Source organism: Panicum virgatum, chromosome 3K (genome assembly GCF_016808335.1).
Source record: "Panicum virgatum strain AP13 chromosome 3K, P.virgatum_v5, whole genome shotgun sequence".
Lineage (NCBI taxonomy): Eukaryota > Viridiplantae > Streptophyta > Magnoliopsida > Poales > Poaceae > Panicum > Panicum virgatum.
The window spans coordinates 49,702,660-49,722,362 of record NC_053138.1 but is presented as its reverse complement, the minus strand read 5'-3'; the positions used below and the strand labels follow the sequence as shown (position 1 = coordinate 49,722,362).

Here is a 19,703-nt window from a genome sequence, read left to right as displayed (position 1 = left end):
TACTCGCAAGACTTACGCAATTAAATAAACAAGGATCATGCAAAGGCTCAAGTAAAAGCTTTAAGGTTAAGTATTTATTGCATAAGCATTTGTTCTCTACACTGTCACCTATCAGAATTAATTAATCTTGCCCAACCCTAAACACTTTTAGTTGATTAAGAGAGTAATATAATCCATAACTGATCATAGCTGTAACATGGATCATTCTCATCATAAACGAAATTTTACGAGGAGTTCATGGGATAATGAGCTTGCTCATAACCGAGAGCGCGGCAATTCGAATTGATTAAAACCATGCAAGGGTGTACTACTTTACCCACACGACGCAAGGACCATGCGACTCACCCAACCGGCCAAAGTTGGATAAGGGAGTACTCGCGTCAACCGTTCCCAAGATGGCTCGATTATTGAAATCTTCACACCTAGCTTACGCGTAGAGACTTAGTTCCACCAGGGACATCTCTAAACTTTCCTACACATAGGTCCACCTGGGGACACACAAAGCCTCTCTGCATAGCCCGTAGCCACGTAGCTAGGACTGCACATCAATGATCAAGTCAAAGAAGGTAATTGGCTTATCCGTACCATTATATTGGATATGTGGTAGCACGGAAAGGTGCTCAAAACCGACGTCGTCCACTCGGTCCTTAATCGATCCAAGCGGACTATGCCCATGTGACTTCATTCTCTAGGCCCTAACATTCCACTCGAATCTCGGTACTCCCACTTCATCACCACCCAAACCGAACCAGTGCGATCAAGGATTATCGGTAAGTGTGATCCTCCAGACCATTCCTGTCTAGCGAGCAATATGAGTATTCTAAGCAGGGCTAAGCATCTAGTCAGATTAAGTTATTAACTGTCTAACTGGTGCCAAGGATATGAATAAATGAACCAAGGAAGGAGAATGCATGAAAATAGGTACAAGAATGTAATACGTACATAGTATATATATAACCCAACAATACCCAAGTGAGATAACTAAACTAATCAAATTAAATAGGTGCAAGGGATTATGCTTAGCTACTTGCCTTGGTTAACTTCGGGCTCGACCATAAACTGGACTCCGGGTTCAGGCTCGACGGACTCGGCAGGCTCAACGGTTTCGTTCTCCGACGGTTCAGTCACTATAATGCATGAATGAGATGCCAGAATTAGCATGATGCCATAATTGTGCAAGAAATGCTATGCACGAAATGAGATGCATGCATTAGTGTGATACCCTAGATTATGCAAGGGTGATAAGACATGCATAAAGAATGGCACATATGCGATGATGCACAAACGTAACACACGCGACGACAAACAATCGCTATCGTACACGCGAACAAAAAAGCTAGATCAAGAATTAGCAAATAAACTTATACAGCAAGCATAAATCACAAATTAAATTGAGCAAGCAAAGAACATTATAAGGAACTCATGAAAATTAGTTTTGCAGCAAAAAGCATTTTTCTATAATTAATCATAAATATATTAGTTTTTAGCAATTCAAAACAAGATAAATCGGAAAAGACATGCAAGCTTATCTAAACAAATCCAAGAAAATTATCTTAGATACTAGGAATGAAAACAAAGCTAACAAAATAGGATTTACTATTTTCTCACTTTCCAGCAAAAAGTGCTATAATAAACCATTTTCAGATAAAGTATAAGAAAACAAGCTAAAACTTTGATAAACTGCAAGGAAGTATGTGAACAAGTTTCACCACTGAAAACTACACCTCACAAGGAGTCTAACAAAATTTAGTTTGAAATTTTTAGAGCAATAAACAAATAACTAAGCATTAAACTCACTTTTGAAAGATAAAACTATAGATAAATCTACAGCAAAGTAACATGCAAAACCATATTTTTCATGAGTATATCTAAGCAAGAGGAAACTAACAAAATAAGTTTCACTATTTTTGCATCTATATATATTTTTCTATAATTTTTGCAAACTCAAACACACACAAGTACAACAAGGATTGTTATTAGCTTCTACCACTGCTCATCTTCTTCATGTCCACGAACAGACCCATGACGCGTGCGACGCGGCGGACGGCGGCGCGGTGAAGCAGGGCCGGAGAGGGGCCAGGGACGTGCGCAAGGCGTGTTCCAGGCGACGGCAAAGCTCACCGACAACGGCACGGGCGGAGAGGAGCGATGACGGGCGGCACGACGACGAACGGCGGCGACGGGCGGAGGGCTGCGCCAACGGCCCTACAGGGAGGGGGAGGAGGCCTGGTGAGGAGGGAAATCGAGCGAGGGAAGGGAGGAGATGCTCCCCGTGCAAGGAATCGAGAAGTAGCTCACCGGAGACGGCGAATCGACGGCGGGGGTAGAGCTTCGACGTGCTCCAATGGTGGCCGGCCAGTGCGGGATCGATTCCGGTCGGGGAAATGCGGGGCTGAGCTCGGGAAAGCTTGGAGTAGGTGCAAGGGAAGACGAGGAGGACCTGGGTGCGCGGAATCGGAGGACGGCGGCCGGAGTTGGTCGGGGCGCCGGCGACGGGGGCGGCTCTGCTCGGCTCGAGCGCAAGGAAGAAGAAGAGAATGGAAACACGGCAGCTCAGGGATAAGGTCGGAGGGGTTCGTCGGGGATAAGGACGTGCGCGGAATGAGGATGGCCGGCGCGTGGCACGAGGATGGTTGGCGGCGGTGGCGACGTGCGGTGCGCCGTGATTCGTGCAACGCACGCCGAAGCAGAGCGCCGGGCGGACCGTCCGGGCAGGAAATTTGGGGCCGTGACAGAGTCGGGATATGCCGATGCCGGCGTGTAGTGTGATCCCATTCACTGAAGCACATTCCCACCCATCTCCATGGCATCAAAGAGGAGAAATGGGCGCTAGTCTGGTCAGCCACAATCGCGGGGGCGCCACCGCGCGAGCGTAACTAGTAACCGGGACACAGATCGAACTAGTGATAATATATATAGTTCGGGGAAGATAGATTACCTTTCCATCTTGATCGGGCGCCGCCCGCTGCCGCCGAGAGTCTTGTGCCCCCGCGTAGTTGCGGCGCCGCCGTTCTCACCATGGAGGCGAGTGATAGCGGATGGGATCCTTTTAGGGCAGCCACAATCCAATGAGGAGAAAAAAGTAGCCTTAAGAGCATCTTCAAGAGACTAGCAATAATGCTAGCTAAATTTAGGGAGAAAGAGGCTAGCTAAAAAATAAAAAGCTTCGTAAACTAAGAGGTAAACCAACATATTCTCTAAAACTGAACTCTCCAAACCAACAAAGGCTAGTGGGCCCCATGTGTCATACTCTTTTTCTCTTCTTCCTCTCCCCACCACCTCCCGCGCCGCCTGCCATCCCCCTCCGGCGACTGAGCGGCGCCACCGACCCTGCTCTTCCCCGACCAGAGCAATGTCGCAGCACTGTATGCGTCGTCGTGATCCACTCCGCCGCGCTGGCATGCCCCAACGCTGGTCAATCACTCCGTCGGCGTCAAAAAGAAGAAGAAGACACACGGGCCGCAGCAAGAAGAAGAACCCCTAGGGCGGGGGTGGGGGTGGGGGCCGTATCGAGGGGAGCGTCAACATGCGCTAAGGGCAGCGCCGGTGCGAGCGCGTGCTCCGCCACGCACGAGCAGTGCCTCTGCCGGCACGAGATCCGCCACGCGCGAGCAGTGCCTCCATGGGTGCGAGCTCTGCCGCTGCGGCCAGAGGGCGGTAGAGCATGGCAGTGAGCGGGCGGAGGGCGGCAGCCAAAGGAGGCGAGCACGGAGGCGGCGGACGGAGGGCCATGGCGGCGAGCGGGCGAAGGGCGGTGGCCAGAGGGCGAGCAGGAGGAGGACGGAGGAGCTCCAGAAGCCGCGCGTAGCGTACCTAGGAGGATGGCGAGCCGTGCCGCCCGGCAAACAAAGCGAGAGGAGGAGCGGGTTAGCAAAATGGATAGCGAGGCTTGGGTTTTCGAGAGTCTGTTGGATCCTATTTTTACCACAATTATGCTATCTTTAGCTGGCCAACCTATTTTTAAGAGGCTCTTGCAAATGCTCTAAGCAATTAATATCCCCTTATGCTTCAACACAAACATTGTGTGAGGAGGCCGTAGAAAGTTTTTTCTTGTGGCCAACCTTTAGCAGGACAACAACAATGGTAAAACCTGAAATAGCAGTAAGGGTAGAACCCAATATAAAAAGGTTTTTGTTATGTCTGTATCTCAACCACCCTCTTAGCGCCACATATGCATGTTAGAGAGAGAATGAACAAGAGAGAAAAGATCGTTTTAACTTTTTTAATCCTCTTATGGTGGATCGTAAGCTAAAAGTTAACTTTTACTATTGCTTGACTTAATGTCACCTCCACAATGGTTGTAGTGCATCACTAGACCTTATTGCTACTCTTATAGCCTCCATTGCGGCTGGCCCACCTAAGAAATAACAAGTAATTTCTCTCTCCTGTTTTTTCCATGTTGTAGGGGAGAGGTTAAAGATAGTTAGGGCAATATATTGCCTAACCTAATCTTAGGGTCTGTTTAGATTAAACGCAAAAACTTTTTGCGTTGGAATCTTTCTAATTTGAAGTACTAAATGAAGTCTATTTACAAAACTTTTTGCACAGATGTGTTGTAAATCGCGAGACGAATCTAATGATACTAATTAATCCATAATTAATCAATAATTAGAGGGTGGCACTGTAGCACCACTGTTGCAAACATGAATTAAGTAGGCTCATTAGATTCGTCTCGCGATTTACAACCCATCTATGCAAAAAGTTTTATAAATAGACTTTATTTAGTACTCCATGCATGTGTCGAAACATTTGATGTGACGGTTTTTTACGTTTACGGGATTTATGGGGTGGAAACTAAACAGGGCCTTAAGACGGATCCTGGAGTCAGTTGGCAATAGCTATTGTAATTTGCACAATGATTGAAATTTGAATTGTCCATAGATGTGGGGTCCACATACAAATTAAAAATCCAAATTAAACCATGCATTGAGCAGACCATGCGTGTGAAGGTGGGAGAACCATGCGTGTGAAGGAGTGAGAGGTACAGGAGATGAAAGAGAAATTGTTTGTTTATTCCTTATGACCACAACCTAAGTTTTATGGTGCACCTTGGTTTTTCTCTTGCAGCTCCACAACAGTTGTTGCCTATGCATTTATTGTCTAATGCCACTTTTTCACCATGATTTCCTACCCCATAAACCCCGTAAACACAAAAAAAAAAGTCACATTGAATGTTTCGACACATGTATGGAGTACTAAATGAAGTCTATTTACAAAACTTTTTGCATGGATGGGCTGTAAATCACGAGACGAATCTAATGAGCCTACTTAATCCATGATTTGCAACAACGATGCTATAGTAACCATCTGCTAATTACTAATTAATCATAGATTAATTAGTATCATTAGATTCGTCACGCGATTTACAACCCATCTGTGAAAAAAAATTTGTAAATAGACTTCATTTAGTATTTCAAATTAGCAAAAATCCATCGCAATTTTTTTTTGAACAAAACATCTAAACACGGCCCATATGGTGGCTGCCCTTAGTATCTTTTTATTACATAGGATGCACCTCCTAAGGGCAAAGGCAATACTATACTAGGGCAAGAGTAATGCTTACAGCTCCAGCAGACAATACGAGTGGGACCATGTCAGGTGAGCAATAGCTACACAATGTGGGCAGCTAAAAGCAAGTCTTAAGGTGGGCCCTATGTCATAGTGACAACAATAGGCAGCACCAATAGTGTACCGATTGGAGAGGAGAGAGAACCAAACTCGTCTAGTCTAGTTGGTTAGAGGAGCTGAGGTATGGTCGTTCTCGTAAGGTTGCGAGTTCGAATTTCAATTGGGATGAATTTCCGCCTGTGGGTAAAAAAATCTCCTTGTTGTGCTCACCATAAGGCTCGGTCCTCACAGGCATGTGCCAGAGTTCGGAGATTTTCAGCGGCCGGAGAAGCCGTGTTGTTTCCTCTTAATCTTAATGAAAAATAGTGGGGGTCCGTTCACCACTCTGAATTTTAATGAAAAATGGTGGGTCCGTTCAACACTCTGTTTGCGTTTTTTTGAGAGGAGAGAGAAAAAAATATTTTTCTATTCCTTGTGGTCAGCCACAAGCTTGCGGTGCATTCTAAGAGTTTCTCTAGTGGCGAGTCGATGCATTAGACTGACCACAACGGATCGAGTAAATGGACGAGTAAAGGACGGAATCATACTGTAGCAAGCACTGTAGACAGAGTGGGAGGTGGGGTAGGGAATAGGGATGGGGGAGAGGATGCTCGATCCGCTGTGACAGAGTGGGAGGTGGGGTAAAAGAAAGCCACATCAGACGATGCACCAAACCGAATTCTGCTGCAAATGAATAAAAAACTGAGTAGTCATGTCTAGATGATTAAAGAATTCAACTGTTAGGCATCGATTTTGGTGAAGGAGTGGTGACCAAGAAGCTAACAAGTGGGGCTTGTAGCTTTTATACTCGCCAAGAGTCGACTCATAATTTTGCATGGACTTTTCCGGCCGTGTTTAGTTCTTTATATATAAAATTTTTGTGTTGGAATCTTACTAATTTAAAGTATTAAATGAAGTCTATTTACAAAACTTTTTCATAAATGTGTTGTAAATCGCGAGACGAATGTAATGATGCTAATTAATCTATGATTAATCCATAATTAGCGGATGGTTACAGTAACATCACTGTTGCAAATCATAATTTAAGTAGTCTCATTAGATTCGTCTCGCGATTTACAGCCTATCCATGCAAAAAGTTTTGTAAATCGACTTCATTTAGTACTCCATATATGTGTCCCAACATTCGATGTGACGTTTTTTTTACGTTTACGGGTTTACAGGTAAAGATCTAAACAGAGCCTCAATCTCCTTCTCATAATTCGATAGCCGCAGTGGTATGATTCGCTTTGAAGTCAGCCACGTAGGACGATGCAACGGTATTTTTCCCTCACTGGAGATGACCTAAGCTGTGGTGCATCTCTATAATGTATTTTGCTCATCTCAAAATTATTTTACTCTCTTAAGGTCACCTTTTTCCACAATGTATGTTGCTCTCTCAAAATTATTTTACTCTCTTAAGGTCACCTTTTTACAACATTGTAGTTGACTTAAGGGCAGCCCATAGCGCTATGAGTGGCTCAAGCTTTTGACACATATAAAGACTGCCTTCATAGTGGTTACATAATCATTGTGCACTTTGTCGTAACAAATGCTGCCCGCACATGGTCCAACCATTGTTGCCAAATGAATGAGATACATTGTCTTTGCCTATCAGAGGGACGGGTCACGAGGAATCAAAAGCGCACGACCCTATCTGCATGCGTGCATGCGATGACTATTTCATTTTGAAGTACACACGTTAAAATTCTATAACTTTCGAATGGAGTGTCCGTTTAAAATTTCATTTGTACCTTTATGCTCACGTGAAAATACGAATAAAACTATTCATTTGGTGGGTGCTTCAGCAGCAACGACAGCAACTAATTTGGATGCAACAGCTGCAACTTGGGCGCTCAACACCACAACAACATCAGCAGCAGCAACTTGGATGCTCAGCAACACAACAGCAGCAGCAATTTGGGTGCTTCAGTAACACAACAGCAACAACAACTTGGGTGCTTCAACAACAACATTTAAAATAAATTTCCAAAGTATAAGTATTATACATCTTGTTCTAAAAATATTCTTAAGAAAGATAATGATGTAAACGGAGTTTAAAATGGACACTCCATAGTAATTGGATTTTTAAGGTATGATAAAAGAAAGATGTGTGGGCTCGCAGGCTGCAGCAGGCCACCAAGTTCTCTTGGTCGTACACCGTCCGCGCCTTTAACTTTTCTTTTCAGAGGGGCAGCGCAGGATTTGGGTACTGAACTTATGGATTGGGCCGAATTAAGGTCTATTTGGATCACTCTAGATCTAAAATCTTACTAGGGATTATGCAAGAATATGAGTAAATAACTTCTTGCTAATTCGAGTCCGAAACAGATAAAATTTAACATGAACTGATCCTGACAGAAGAGGACAAGGGTCAAAGGATCTCATTTTATTCCTCGGCCTGCGATAATAGTCCACCTATTTGGAATCCAGGATACGCGACGCGACTTATATGCTCTGAAACATCATCTACTAAAACCAACGTATTGCGGCCTATTGCACCAGAGAACCCTTGTAGGGCCGGACATCCGTCGTCCTCTTGACAAACACAAATGTCATCTTGAGCATGCTGATGCTGTTTCCAATGGAAAATCGGCAACTTTATCACGGAGAGGAGAAGCGACTGCTTCAAAGACTATCAAGATTGAAGTAGCTGACTTCCCATCCATATTCATACCTTACAAATAGACAAATTTTTCATCCATAAGACTACGAGAGACAAAAATCCCGTCTGAATTCAAGTGCTAGTAAAAAAACGCTAAACTTTAGCACTATATCATCCATACAGGAGTGTTAATAGGTAGGCTAAACTTTAAATAGAAATTAAAAAATTTAGCATATACTCCTATATAAGTGCGAATCTATTTAAATTTAGCACTTAATTTTAGATAATCCTAATCCGAAGCCAAATTGGTCTTCAACTGTTATAATCGCTGTTATTACTCCGAAGAAGCTCACTCTGACGCGTTGTCTCCACGGCTAAGTGTAAAGCCCTCGAAGCTCTGTCCACGTGTGCCCCCGCCGCGTCCGCGTGTGCCGCGCCTCGAAGCTTCTTCCTCCCGAAGCACATCGTGTGGACTCTGGAACGCGCCGCCCTGCCGTGCCGGAATTCTCTGCTCCCTCGCCGACACGCCACCGCTCAAACCCAGCCGACCAGTATAAAAACTAGCCTCCCTCGCCGCCACCTCGCCATCGACGACCTATCGATCCCCTGGTAGGTGTCTCCGTCTAGCGCTTTCCACTCCCACCGAGCTCTATCCACACCGCTTTCCACTCTCCTTCTGCTCCTCTCGTCATCGTCCATGGAGGGCAAGGACGCCTCCGACGCGCCACCGGCCGGCGCGCCGCAGCCCGCGGCTCCTGCTCCTCCCGCGGCGGGGCAGCCGCAGCCGCAGCCGCCCGAGGCGGCGCGGTGGGGCACGCGGCAGATGGGCCCGCCGGCGGCGCCTGGGGCGCACCCGGAGAACCAGGAGGCGGCGCGGGGGACGGCGGCGCGCGGGGACCAGGAGCTGCCGCCCTACGTCATCGTGGGGGAGCCCGTGGCGGCGCCGAGGCAGAAAGGGGACAGCCCCATGGAGCACATCCTCGACTTCTTCAACGTCTGGAGCCGCAAGGCCGAGGAGCTCGCGTCCAACATCTGGTTCAACCGTAAGGCCTCCTTCGTCCTTCCCCATCATGCTTCGTCGTGTCCAGCTCTGCTCTGTTTCGGTCGATCAATTTGGTAGCTAGAGCAGAGGACCTCTGCTTTTCCTCCTCACCAGAGCAGAGGGGGTGCTCTGCTTTTGGGCGGGCAGAGGATCCTCTGCTTTGCCAAAGATGAATTTGTCAACGCACGTTTCCCATTTCCTTACCAGAAGGCCACTGAAACCGTCTTGTTCAAGTGACTGATCTGTTGATGCATCCTGGTGGTGCAGTGAAGACGGCGCCGTCGATGTCGGACGCGGCGATGGGCAAGCTGAGCCTGGGCGCCAAGGCGCTGTCGGAGGGCGGGTTCGAGAAGCTGTACAGGCAGACCTTCTCCGCGGGCCCCGATGAGCAGCTGCGGAAGACCTTCGCGTGCTACCTGTCGACGGCCACCGGCCCCGTCGCCGGCACGCTCTACCTGACCACCGCGACCGTCGCCTTCTGCAGCGACCGGCCGCTCTCCTTCGCCGCGCCGTCGGGGCAGACCGCCTGGAGCTACTACAAGGTGGCGATCCCGCTGGACAAGGTCGCGGCGGTGGAGCCGGTGACGACCAAGGAGAGCCCGCCGGAGAAGTACGTGCACGTCGTCACCGTCGACGCCCACGACTTCTGGTTCATGGGCTTCGTCAGCTACGACAAGGCCGTGCACCACCTCACCGAGGCCGTCGTCTCCCACCGCTCGTCGTCCCAGTACCAGAAGCAGGGCGTCGCCGGCGCCGGCGCCGCCGCCGGCCAGTGATGAGAGCTCCGTTCGCCGGAGACGCGTGTGTAGCTAGCCCTGTGCAGTGTAGCGACTAGTGAGTGCTTTGTGTCATGCTTGTTGCTTGTGAGATGGACGGTCTACCGACTCCTGTGTGCGTGTGGTACATTTCCGTGGTATTTGTGAATTGTTTGATGTGTATACACTTGTTAATACTACCTCCATTTCAAATTATAGTTCGCGATTTCAAATTGTTTGACTTTTTTTACTCATTTTTTGACTTTAAATTTGACTATTCGTCATACTAAATAAATTTGAGTACTTTATGCGTTGTACTCCTCCATTTAAAAGTGCTCCAGTGTGGAGTACAAAAGAGTGTTCATTTAGCATTCAAATGTTGTCACTTTTATCTCTTCCTTAAAAAAGTGCCCGTTTAGAATATAATGAGATTCATCTAATTAAAGCAATATCAAATATCAAAATATTGTGAAAAAGTGTATGGAACCAATCAAATACTTAAATAGATTTTTTTGCTTCCAATATATTTGCATTAATTAAAAATTTTAGAAACAACTAAATGTGCAGTTTTTAATCACAATTGTTATAATTAATTAGGGAAAACTTTTGTAAAAACTGGGTCAAACATACAAAGTTAAAAAAATAGAGGCAAACATGTATTTGGATTTCAAAATAAAGGCAGTTCTGCAATTTGTCTTTGATTATATCCATGTGACAGTTATAGAAAATACCTTTTATAAATCTTTAATACTAAATATGATATTTAGTACTGGTCAATCCGACCGGTACTAAATGCAGACACATTTAGTTGTACAGGATGGGAAATCGGTACTAATTCAGGGTTCTTGCCCGATACTAACACTACTAGAAAACGGGCCATCGGTCCAGGCTAAAGGTACCTTTGGACGGAATACTTGGTCCCAAAACATTTGACACATGCAAGTTCTTTTGAAATCCATAGCAAGGAAACTTCATATATAGAAGCATTTAACCTTGAAGCTTGCGCCCAGTTGGAATGTTTGGCCTATTGACCTGAAATTGTTAGCAGCATCAGCCGTTGTATAAAATACTCAGCTTCGTAACTGGATAGTTATCGTTTTATTACTTCTCTGCCTGGCAAGAAGCCGTAATTTCACAACGAAGCGGCCGGCCATTAGAGTTCCGGCAATCCGTACTGCTGCAGTAGTAACTTCAAAGCTTCCTGCAGTAGTGCAACATTAATTGTTTCAGTAATCTATTTACAAAAAACGATTAGAACATCGTTAAAACCTTTTTACATGGTTAGCAGCGCCACCAGTACCTTTTATGTAACGGATACTACTGATCTCCGCGACGCCATCGAGGTCAAGCACCATTTGGTCCAGCACCTTGTGGAGCTCTTTGGACAGTTGGCCTGGGCAGATCATGAACAAGTTCTTCCATTCCTGGCAATCCGTCACCAGCTCGTAGGCGTGCTGTAAGGTATTGCCGATCTTCTCCAGCTTGGCGCCCAACTCCGGGTCCTTGATCGCGTCCGTGTTCTCAAGCTGCGTCAGGAAGGCGCGGACCATGCCCGCTCGCTCGTTGATCTCAAGGCACTCGCCCTTGTTCCAAAGAACCATCTTCGCCGTCTTCTTGATCCGGTCCGCAACACCGACGATCTTGTTAACTATTTTGGTGGGTTGCTGATTGTCCATGTCACCATCAGGGGCAGCTGGTGGTTGCACATGATCAACTTGCTATACACAATGAAATGCATCAACACAAATTAGCAAAGGGTAGTGATAGATCGGTAATCCATACATACAGGTGGGTGTAGCAAAGTAACTAGTTAGGTTGGCACGCTATGTGAAACCCACCTGGGTCCCACCGAATAGTATGTGGGACCCGCAGGAACAGTGCATGGGTCCCACGTGGGGCCACGACTCATGAAACCGTTCCAATTCTTGGAGCTTTAGGGTGTGTTTGGGAGAGCTCCCAGAAGTGAGTCTCCTGAATCTAGTAGGACTAGTTCTATCAAACAGTTTTTGAGAGAAACATTATTCTCGGCTGATTTTGTGAAGTGATCATTTGAAATGAACTAAGAGGTTGGAAGCCGAAAAAAGTAGCTTCTCATATTTTTGTAAAGGTGATTCTCCATCCTGATTTTAAGAGTTTATACTAGAGAATCAAAGAGAATCATTTTTAGCTATAGGATCACTTCTCTCAAAGAATCGGCTCCTATAGAGGGAATCAGATGAAGCTCTACCAAACAGATATACGAACTCAATTCCAGTTAGCTGATTTACCTCCTGAGTTGGCCGCTGGCACTCCTGGCGACCGATCATGGCGCACATTAGGAGCATGGTCCTACGCATGATCCTCTCGTTCATCCGCCTCAGCTTCCTGGACAGGGCGCCGGCCGTACACAGAAGATGTATGATGTTCCTCTTGACCTTACACTCCTTGACGAGCTCCAGGGCTTCACGGAGGATCTCTTCGAGCGCCGCGACCGCGGGGCTCACGGCTGGGTCCATCATCAGCGGCCCGTTGTTCCCGAGCCGCTCGAGCTGCGTCGTGAGCAGCGCGACGTGGCCTCCCATCTCCTCGCAATCCTTTTGGTTCTGCTCAACATTTTCCGCTGCTTGTTGGATTGCCTGCGCAGCATTGATGATGCGCACGAGCGTGCCAAAATCCACCATCCCGCCGGTCTCCGATCCCTTCGTAGGAGTACGAGATGCTAGGGATGATAATGAAGAATACTACGCTTCAAAAAAGTTGAACGAGCATGGACTGGACACGAACCTTACTTATCCTGCCTCAAAGGATCTTGCTTCCTCACCCTCCTATCGAGCTATCTGCTAGTGAGGAATATGGAGTACTCTATCCTGCTTGTGATGAGTGAATTGTCAACCGTGCGGTGTGATCGTGTGCTTGGTCTTTGGTTGTAGGTACAAGGGCGTCGAGTGTCGACGGAGAGTTGCCGTGGAGGAGCTCAGGCCGGGCTGCAGCTGTGGCGTCCACTCCTGGATCGAGGGCGCAAGCAGCGACGGATGGCGGGTTTTTTGGTTTGCGCCACAAAACCAAGTTGGCGGACGGCGGTTGAAGACGCCAAGTCATGGAGGCACAAGCGTCGGTCTTGGGACTGGCGGAGGAACGGGCATCGACGACGTCTAGGGCCTCGCTGCGGGCGAGGAGGTGACGGGCGTCGGGCGGCGTCTAGGGCTGTCAGAAGGCCGAGGCGGGAACAGCGTCTAGGGCCACGGCATGGAGGCGGGAATCTTCCCGCGCATGAAGTTTTGGCGGTTTTCTCAAAACCGGCCACCTACCCGGGTTTCGCGGACCTTCGAAAACCGCGAACCGGATCTTCATCGACATGACGGCATCACGGAGAAGACTTCGTTTCGAAGAAAGAACCTCGGGCGTCGGATGAGATCATGTAAAAATTTCCGGTTTAACCCCTACGGGCGTTTTAGTCTCTAGTTTGAGTCGAGGGGTATTTTGGACCCCTGCGTGGGCACCTTAAATACCCCGCTCACCCCTCTCCTCTCTCCCCTGCGCCTGGCACCCAGAAGACCAGACCACCTCCCGCTCATCTCCCAGGCGCCCTCCTCTCCTCCTCTCTGTTCCTCCCTTCTCTTCTCTAGAGGTAGGTTTTGGAGTATGAATTCTTGAGACTTTGTACTGAGTTTGATCGGGAAAGGAGGCCCTTCCCTCCTTGTGCCCTCCGGGGTTTTGAATTCACTTCGATTTTGTTCATCTTGAGCCTCGTTTGTTTGAAATTCGATTTTCCTTTGTCGTTTCATGAGCACGAGTTGATGGCTTGGTTCTTGATGATTTCGTGACTCTTTGAAGTGACTCTAATACATCTAGCCTTGTGCTACAACCACTGGAATCACGAGTCCACTCGAATCGAAGTTCTTGGCGTTCTAGAGAAAACCCCCGTTCTTGCTCATAATTCTTCGATTCCTCCCAAACTATAGAGTGATTCGTCGATTCTTTCCGTGGACATGTTCACAAGTCCTTTGTGATCATGGCTGTAAAATTTGAGTTCCTTTGGACTTGATTTGATCTTCCAATCATCGAAGATTCCAAAGGTCGCGAGCTGAAAAGGGTTTTCTGGACTCTGTTCTTCCTAGCACCGAATGAACCGACGTTTTGAAGTTGTCCGCGTCGGATCAACCGGTGTGTAGGATCTTGGTACTTTAGGATTTTGGACGTTCGGCTTGATTGCACCGATGTTTTGTTCCACAAGCATCGGTTCAACCGGTGAATCCTGAATATCTGTCTCTACGTGATGTTTTTTCCGTTGCACCAGTGCATTGAAATCTGCCTACGTCGGTTTAACCGGTGCTCAGCACTTTTCGCCTTGTGATCTCTCTGGTCAAGGGTTTTGTTGGCGTCGGTTTAACCGGTGGTCACTACGTCGTTTTGCAGTCCCTCTGGACAACTGCACCGACGATTGAGTTTGATTTTGTCGGTTCATCCGGTGCTCTATCACCGGTTTAACCGACGCCCTTTGAAACCTCTTCATCGGTTCAACCGGTGCTCGCCTTGACTGCTGCCGGCTCTGCTCGTCGGTTGAACCGACACCATTCAAACTCAAGCGTCGGATCAACCGGTGAGTTATACCGTGCTGTTTTTTTGTGCTGTTCTTCGTGGTTGCTTCCGCGGTTGCTCTTGCTTATTCCTAGGGATGTTTTGTGTTAGTGTAGCTCCTCTATAGCTACTCTACACTTCACCTAGAACTCGAGGGTTGGGTGTAAACTTGGGATCATAGGCCGAGCTTTCAATTGCGAGAATTTCCGATTGGCTCCCATTCACCACCCCTCTGGTCGCCTTTTCGGTCCCTCAGCTAGCTATTCGATGGTTTGGTGGCAACCTAGTCTGCTCGAATGAGCTATTAATATAGAGGGATAGAGTTTGTCCGGCAGGAAACAACACATAATCAAGTGTCAACTGTTCAGATTAGGTATAGCAAGTCAAGACTAAAGAACGGGAGGACAGGTACTTTGTACAAACGATGCAGCTAAGCAAATTCTTATAGAACGAGTCTGCTCAACTCTTCTACAAAAAAAAGGACAATGACAGCATGGTTGATTTTCTTTTTCCATGTGAAAGTATGCTACTGAATTCTTGTGTTAGTTTTATTGCCCTGCTTCCCTAAATTAGTAATTAAGTTGTTAGTCGGACCAACCATTCGACCGCTGACTCGCAACTATACGTACTAAAAGATGATTTGTAAGGATGGGTGGTAAACCATTTTGAGAATTCTCGCAACGCACCACTTGTTGATAGCTTGTGCGAAAAAATTAATACCACAAGGGAAAAATAAGAAACCACGCATGTACGTGGATTTTCAAAACTGGTGGCCTTTGACAACGGACAACTAACCGCCAATGAAAATAGAGTATGTCTTCACATCCGGTTTTCTTAATCATCTACCTCTGGAAATCCTCCCTTTGACAACGGACAACTAACCTCTCAGGATTATGTGATGATGCATTTCATTGTGTATAGCAAGTTGATCATGTGCAACCACCAGCTGCCCCTGATGATGACATGGACAATCAGCAACCCACCAAAATAGTTAACATACTCTATTTTCTGATGGTGACTAGGTTGCCACCAAACCATCGAATAGCTAGCAGATAGCTCGATAGGAGGGTGAGGAAGCAAGATCCTTTGAGGCAGGATAAGTAAGGTTCGTGTCCAGTCCATGCTCGTTCAACTTTTTTGAAGCGTAGTATTCTTCATTATCATCCCTAGCATCTCGTACTCCTACGAAGGGATCGGAGACCGGCGGGATGGTGGATTTTGGCACGCTCGTGCGCATCATCAATGCTGCGCAGGCAATCCAACAAGCAGCGGAAAATGTTGAGCAGAACCAAAAGGATTGCGAGGAGATGGGAGGCCACGTCGCGCTGCTCACGACGCAGCTCGAGCGGCTCGGGAACAACGGGCCGCTGATGATGGACCCAGCCGTGAGCCCCGCGGTCGCGGCGCTCGAAGAGATCCTCCGTGAAGCCCTGGAGCTCGTCAAGGAGTGTAAGGTCAAGAGGAACATCATACATCTTCTGTGTACGGCCGGCGCCCTGTCCAGGAAGCTGAGGCGGATGAACGAGAGGATCATGCGTAGGACCATGCTCCTAATGTGCGCCATGATCGGTCGCCAGGAGTGCCAGCGGCCAACTCAGGAGGTAAATCAGCTAACTGGAATTGAGTTCGTATATCTGTTTGGTAGAGCTTCATCTGATTCCCTCTATAGGAGCCGATTCTTTGAGAGAAGTGATCCTATAGCTAAAAATGATTCTCTTTGATTCTCTAGTATAAACTCTTAAAATCAGGATGGAGAATCACCTTTACAAAAATATGAGAAGCTACTTTTTTCGGCTTCCAACCTCTTAGTTCATTTCAAATGATCACTTCACAAAATCAGCCGAGAATAATGTTTCTCTCAAAAACTGTTTGATAGAACTAGTCCTACTAGATTCAGGAGAGACTCACTTCTGGGAGCTCTCCCAAACACACCCTAAAGCTCCAAGAATTGGAACGGTTTCATGAGTCGTGGCCCCACGTGGGACCCATGCACTGTTCCTGCGGGTCCCACATACTATTCGGTGGGACCCAGGTGGGTTTCACATAGCGTGCCAACCTGACTAGTTACTTTGCTACACCCACCTGTATGTATGGATTACCGATCTATCACTACCCTTTGCTAATTTGTGTTGATGCATTTCATTGTGTATAGCAAGTTGATCATGTGCAACCACCAGCTGCCCCTGATGGTGACATGGACAATCAGCAACCCACCAAAATAGTTAACAAGATCGTCGGTGTTGCGGACCGGATCAAGAAGACGGCGAAGATGGTTCTTTGGAACAAGGGCGAGTGCCTTGAGATCAACGAGCGAGCGGGCATGGTCCGCGCCTTCCTGACGCAGCTTGAGAACACGGACGCGATCAAGGACCCGGAGTTGGGCGCCAAGCTGGAGAAGATCGGCAATACCTTACAGCACGCCTACGAGCTGGTGACGGATTGCCAGGAATGGAAGAACTTGTTCATGATCTGCCCAGGCCAACTGTCCAAAGAGCTCCACAAGGTGCTGGACCAAATGGTGCTTGACCTCGATGGCGTCGCGGAGATCAGTAGTATCCGTTACATAAAAGGTACTGGTGGCGCTGCTAACCATGTAAAAAGGTTTTAACGATGTTCTAATCGTTTTTTTGTAAATAGATTACTGAAACAATTAATGTTGCACTACTGCAGGAAGCTTTGAAGTTACTACTGCAGCAGTACGGATTGCCGGAACTCTAATGGCCGGCCGCTTCGTTGTGAAATTACGGCTTCTTGCCAGGCAGAGAAGTAATAAAACGATAACTATCCAGTTACGAAACTGAGTATTTTATACAACGGCTGATGCTGCTAACAATTTCAGGTCAATAGGCCAAACATCCCAACTGGGCGCAAGCTTCAAGGTTAAATGCTTCTATATATGAAGTTTCCTTGCTATGGATTTCAAAAGAACTTGCTTGTGTCAAATGTTTTGGGACCAAGTATTCCGTCCAAAGGCAATGTTTCTAGAATGGATAATTTCACTGCATGAAGTTTTATTTAAACTTGAATATATTAATATTTTGGCAATAATAACATTAACTGAAATTTCATATGATATCGGTGCTTGTGATTTGTGCTACAATAATGCTAGTGTTGCATTAGTTTATTATGGATTTTTTTTTGCGAAATTTAGTTTATGGTTTTTGAAGCTTGTTGTTCTTTCCAACAGTAAAATAATGAAATTTAGTCGAACGAGTTTCCTTTTACATAACAGGCTGACGATCCTTAGGAGAACGGAGGAGTAGCATCAGCCAGTGAATCAGTGAATCCGAGCCTTATACCGAGTGGTACCACTCTTCCGAGGCACCAGGATCTTCCTCTAAAGACTAAATTATCCTATGATATGAATCAGCTTGGAAGGATGTCTCCCGCTAGGGCTTGCACCTGCTGTTGGTGGATACAATTTCCTTTTCCTTGTATCGGTTTTCTGTTTATGAACAATTGTGATGCCCTCGTTGGGATGTATAATGTATCCAAAAAATTCTGAATTCATGTTTTAATAAAATAAATGGTCGGTTTTTAAGGTACAATTTTGTTTTGTCTCAACTCTCAACTCCTAGCATTTTTTTAAAGATGATTCAGGAGCACAATGAACTATCAGGTTTCTAATTTTCCTCGTGAGACAAATAATTGCATTTAGTGACATCTAACTTGATTGCGGAGAAAAAGAGAGGAAGGCTTGGGCAAATGAACCGGGCTCTTTTGAAAAATGAAGGGACCAGCGTCCCAGTCTTACAAAATGAAGGACACGCACTAAGGAGAGTTCCAAATTTCCAATAGGGCATTATTGAAACTGATTACTATATTGAAGGTTGTTTGGGCATTATTGAAGGTGGTGGCTCTGCATATCTCGGATTCTCTGTAGACTTGCTGCCTGCAGTTTCCTCGAAATTTCCGTGAGAGGGCCGGGATTGTTTGTCCCTGGTGAAACAAGCGCGTTCTTTGTCTCCACTGTTGATAAGCTCATTAAACCAACAAAACTCTTGCTGCCGAGCCAATACGGAATCGCTCATCTGGAGGAAGGTGTCTTCACGGAAAGAAAAGGAGAACCCAAGAAGCTAGGTCAGTGCTCTAACTTTTAATCAGGTTATTATGATTTTTCGTGAATTGTCATCATAGTATTACTAGTACCTAGTTCATTCTTGTAATAATTACACTTGATCTGCAGATTAATTGTACTCTGTCACTCTGCCTACTGTCTAGGATGGTCGATGCAGTGGGCACCATTACAAAGGTCATCGAAGTTGCGCTCAAGATCAAGAGAGCGGCAGACACGGCGAAGCAGAACGAGGATGTATGCAAGCAGATAAAAGACCGCGTTGATATTCTCAGTAAGACGTTGTCGCAGCACAAGAACAACACGGAGCTGATGAACAACTTGGCGGTGGCAGCCGCACTTGAGGCCCTGGACGAAACCCTTGGCGAGGCCTTGCAGCTCGTCATGGAGTGCCAGCAGGAGACCAAAGTCGTGTGCCTTCTCTACACGGCCGGGAACCTGTCCCAGCAGTTAATCAAGGCGGAGCAGCGCATATCCAGTAAGAACATGGACGCCATGTTTGCCATCATGGGCTTCCTTTTACCTAAAGAATGTAATCAAGACAATTCTGATACTGCTTCCCGGCAGCCCGGCAGGTATGGATCATTGACAACTTATACAGTTTGCATCATACATGTTCGAGGTTCCTTCAGAATTTTCAGGTTTATTCTTCCTGCAGACAAGGACCTTCTGATAAATTCCAAGACATAATGCAGCCACCAGATCCGCCCATACATGTACCATATATACTTTCTTCAGTACTATATATTTTGGTAAAAATGTTTCTTTTGGCATCATATATAGATACAACCAGTATATGGATTATTGGGGCTATTGCGTTCTTACCCCAACTTTAAAATCCAATTGTGATTTTACCCTCGTTTTTGCTCAGCTTGCGATTTTACCCCTAACATTTGAATGGGAAGCCTCCGTTTACCCTGGTATTGATTCCGTTAGCTACATCAAAGATTTAGAAAGTTTAAAAGTCTAGAAAATCCTTTGTAATATAGTAAAAAGACAAAAATACCCTTACCCCTTCAATCCAACAGTGTGGTTCACAAGTCTCTGCTTCTCTCCCTAACAAGA

The 19,703-nt window shown here is 46.5% G+C and overlaps 4 protein-coding genes and 1 long non-coding RNA gene across 7 annotated transcripts; 3 read left to right on the top strand and 2 right to left on the bottom strand.

Moving 5' to 3' along the window:
* Window positions 1-895: 895 nt before the first annotated feature.
* Window positions 896-2,041, bottom strand: LOC120701511. Its single transcript, XR_005686132.1, has 2 exons — window positions 1,988-2,041; window positions 896-1,127 (listed from the first exon to the last, which is right to left on the bottom strand). It is a non-coding gene; the product is annotated as an uncharacterized LOC120701511 (long non-coding RNA).
* Window positions 2,042-8,636: 6,595 nt separating this feature from the next.
* LOC120699454 (GEM-like protein 5) lies at window positions 8,637-10,239 on the top strand. Its single transcript, XM_039983455.1, has 2 exons — window positions 8,637-9,252; window positions 9,519-10,239. The coding sequence occupies exons 1-2, from the start codon at window positions 8,907-8,909 to the stop codon at window positions 10,025-10,027; spliced, it is 855 nt and encodes a 284-aa protein (XP_039839389.1). The 5' UTR covers window positions 8,637-8,906; the 3' UTR covers window positions 10,028-10,239.
* A 589-nt stretch (window positions 10,240-10,828) lies between these two features.
* On the bottom strand, window positions 10,829-12,829 carry LOC120701510. Of its 2 annotated transcripts, XM_039985528.1 has the most exons (5): window positions 12,770-12,829; window positions 12,274-12,684; window positions 11,307-11,724; window positions 11,112-11,207; window positions 10,829-11,038 (listed from the first exon to the last, which is right to left on the bottom strand). In XM_039985528.1, the coding sequence occupies exons 2-5, from the start codon at window positions 12,664-12,666 to the stop codon at window positions 11,031-11,033; spliced, it is 915 nt and encodes a 304-aa protein (XP_039841462.1). In that variant the 5' UTR covers window positions 12,667-12,684; window positions 12,770-12,829; the 3' UTR covers window positions 10,829-11,030. The 2 variants fall into 2 exon arrangements, with proteins under 2 accessions (XP_039841462.1, XP_039841461.1); XM_039985527.1 differs by lacking the exon at window positions 12,770-12,829 and having other exon boundaries at window positions 12,274-12,763.
* A 2,763-nt stretch (window positions 12,830-15,592) lies between these two features.
* LOC120699453 lies at window positions 15,593-18,111 on the top strand. 2 transcript variants are annotated; one of them, XM_039983454.1, is made up of 6 exons: window positions 15,593-15,668; window positions 15,754-16,164; window positions 16,716-17,133; window positions 17,234-17,329; window positions 17,403-17,442; window positions 17,796-18,111. In XM_039983454.1, exons 2-5 carry the CDS (start codon window positions 15,772-15,774, stop codon window positions 17,408-17,410), a joined length of 915 nt encoding a protein of 304 aa, XP_039839388.1. In that variant the 5' UTR covers window positions 15,593-15,668; window positions 15,754-15,771; the 3' UTR covers window positions 17,411-17,442; window positions 17,796-18,111. The 2 variants fall into 2 exon arrangements, with proteins under 2 accessions (XP_039839388.1, XP_039839387.1); XM_039983453.1 differs by lacking the exon at window positions 15,593-15,668 and having other exon boundaries at window positions 15,675-16,164.
* A 453-nt stretch (window positions 18,112-18,564) lies between these two features.
* On the top strand, window positions 18,565-19,474 carry LOC120701002. The gene is made up of 3 exons (XM_039985178.1): window positions 18,565-18,643; window positions 18,785-19,213; window positions 19,297-19,474. Exons 2-3 carry the CDS (start codon window positions 18,786-18,788, stop codon window positions 19,472-19,474), a joined length of 606 nt encoding a protein of 201 aa, XP_039841112.1. The 5' UTR covers window positions 18,565-18,643; window position 18,785.
* The last annotated feature ends 229 nt before the right edge of the window (window positions 19,475-19,703 follow it).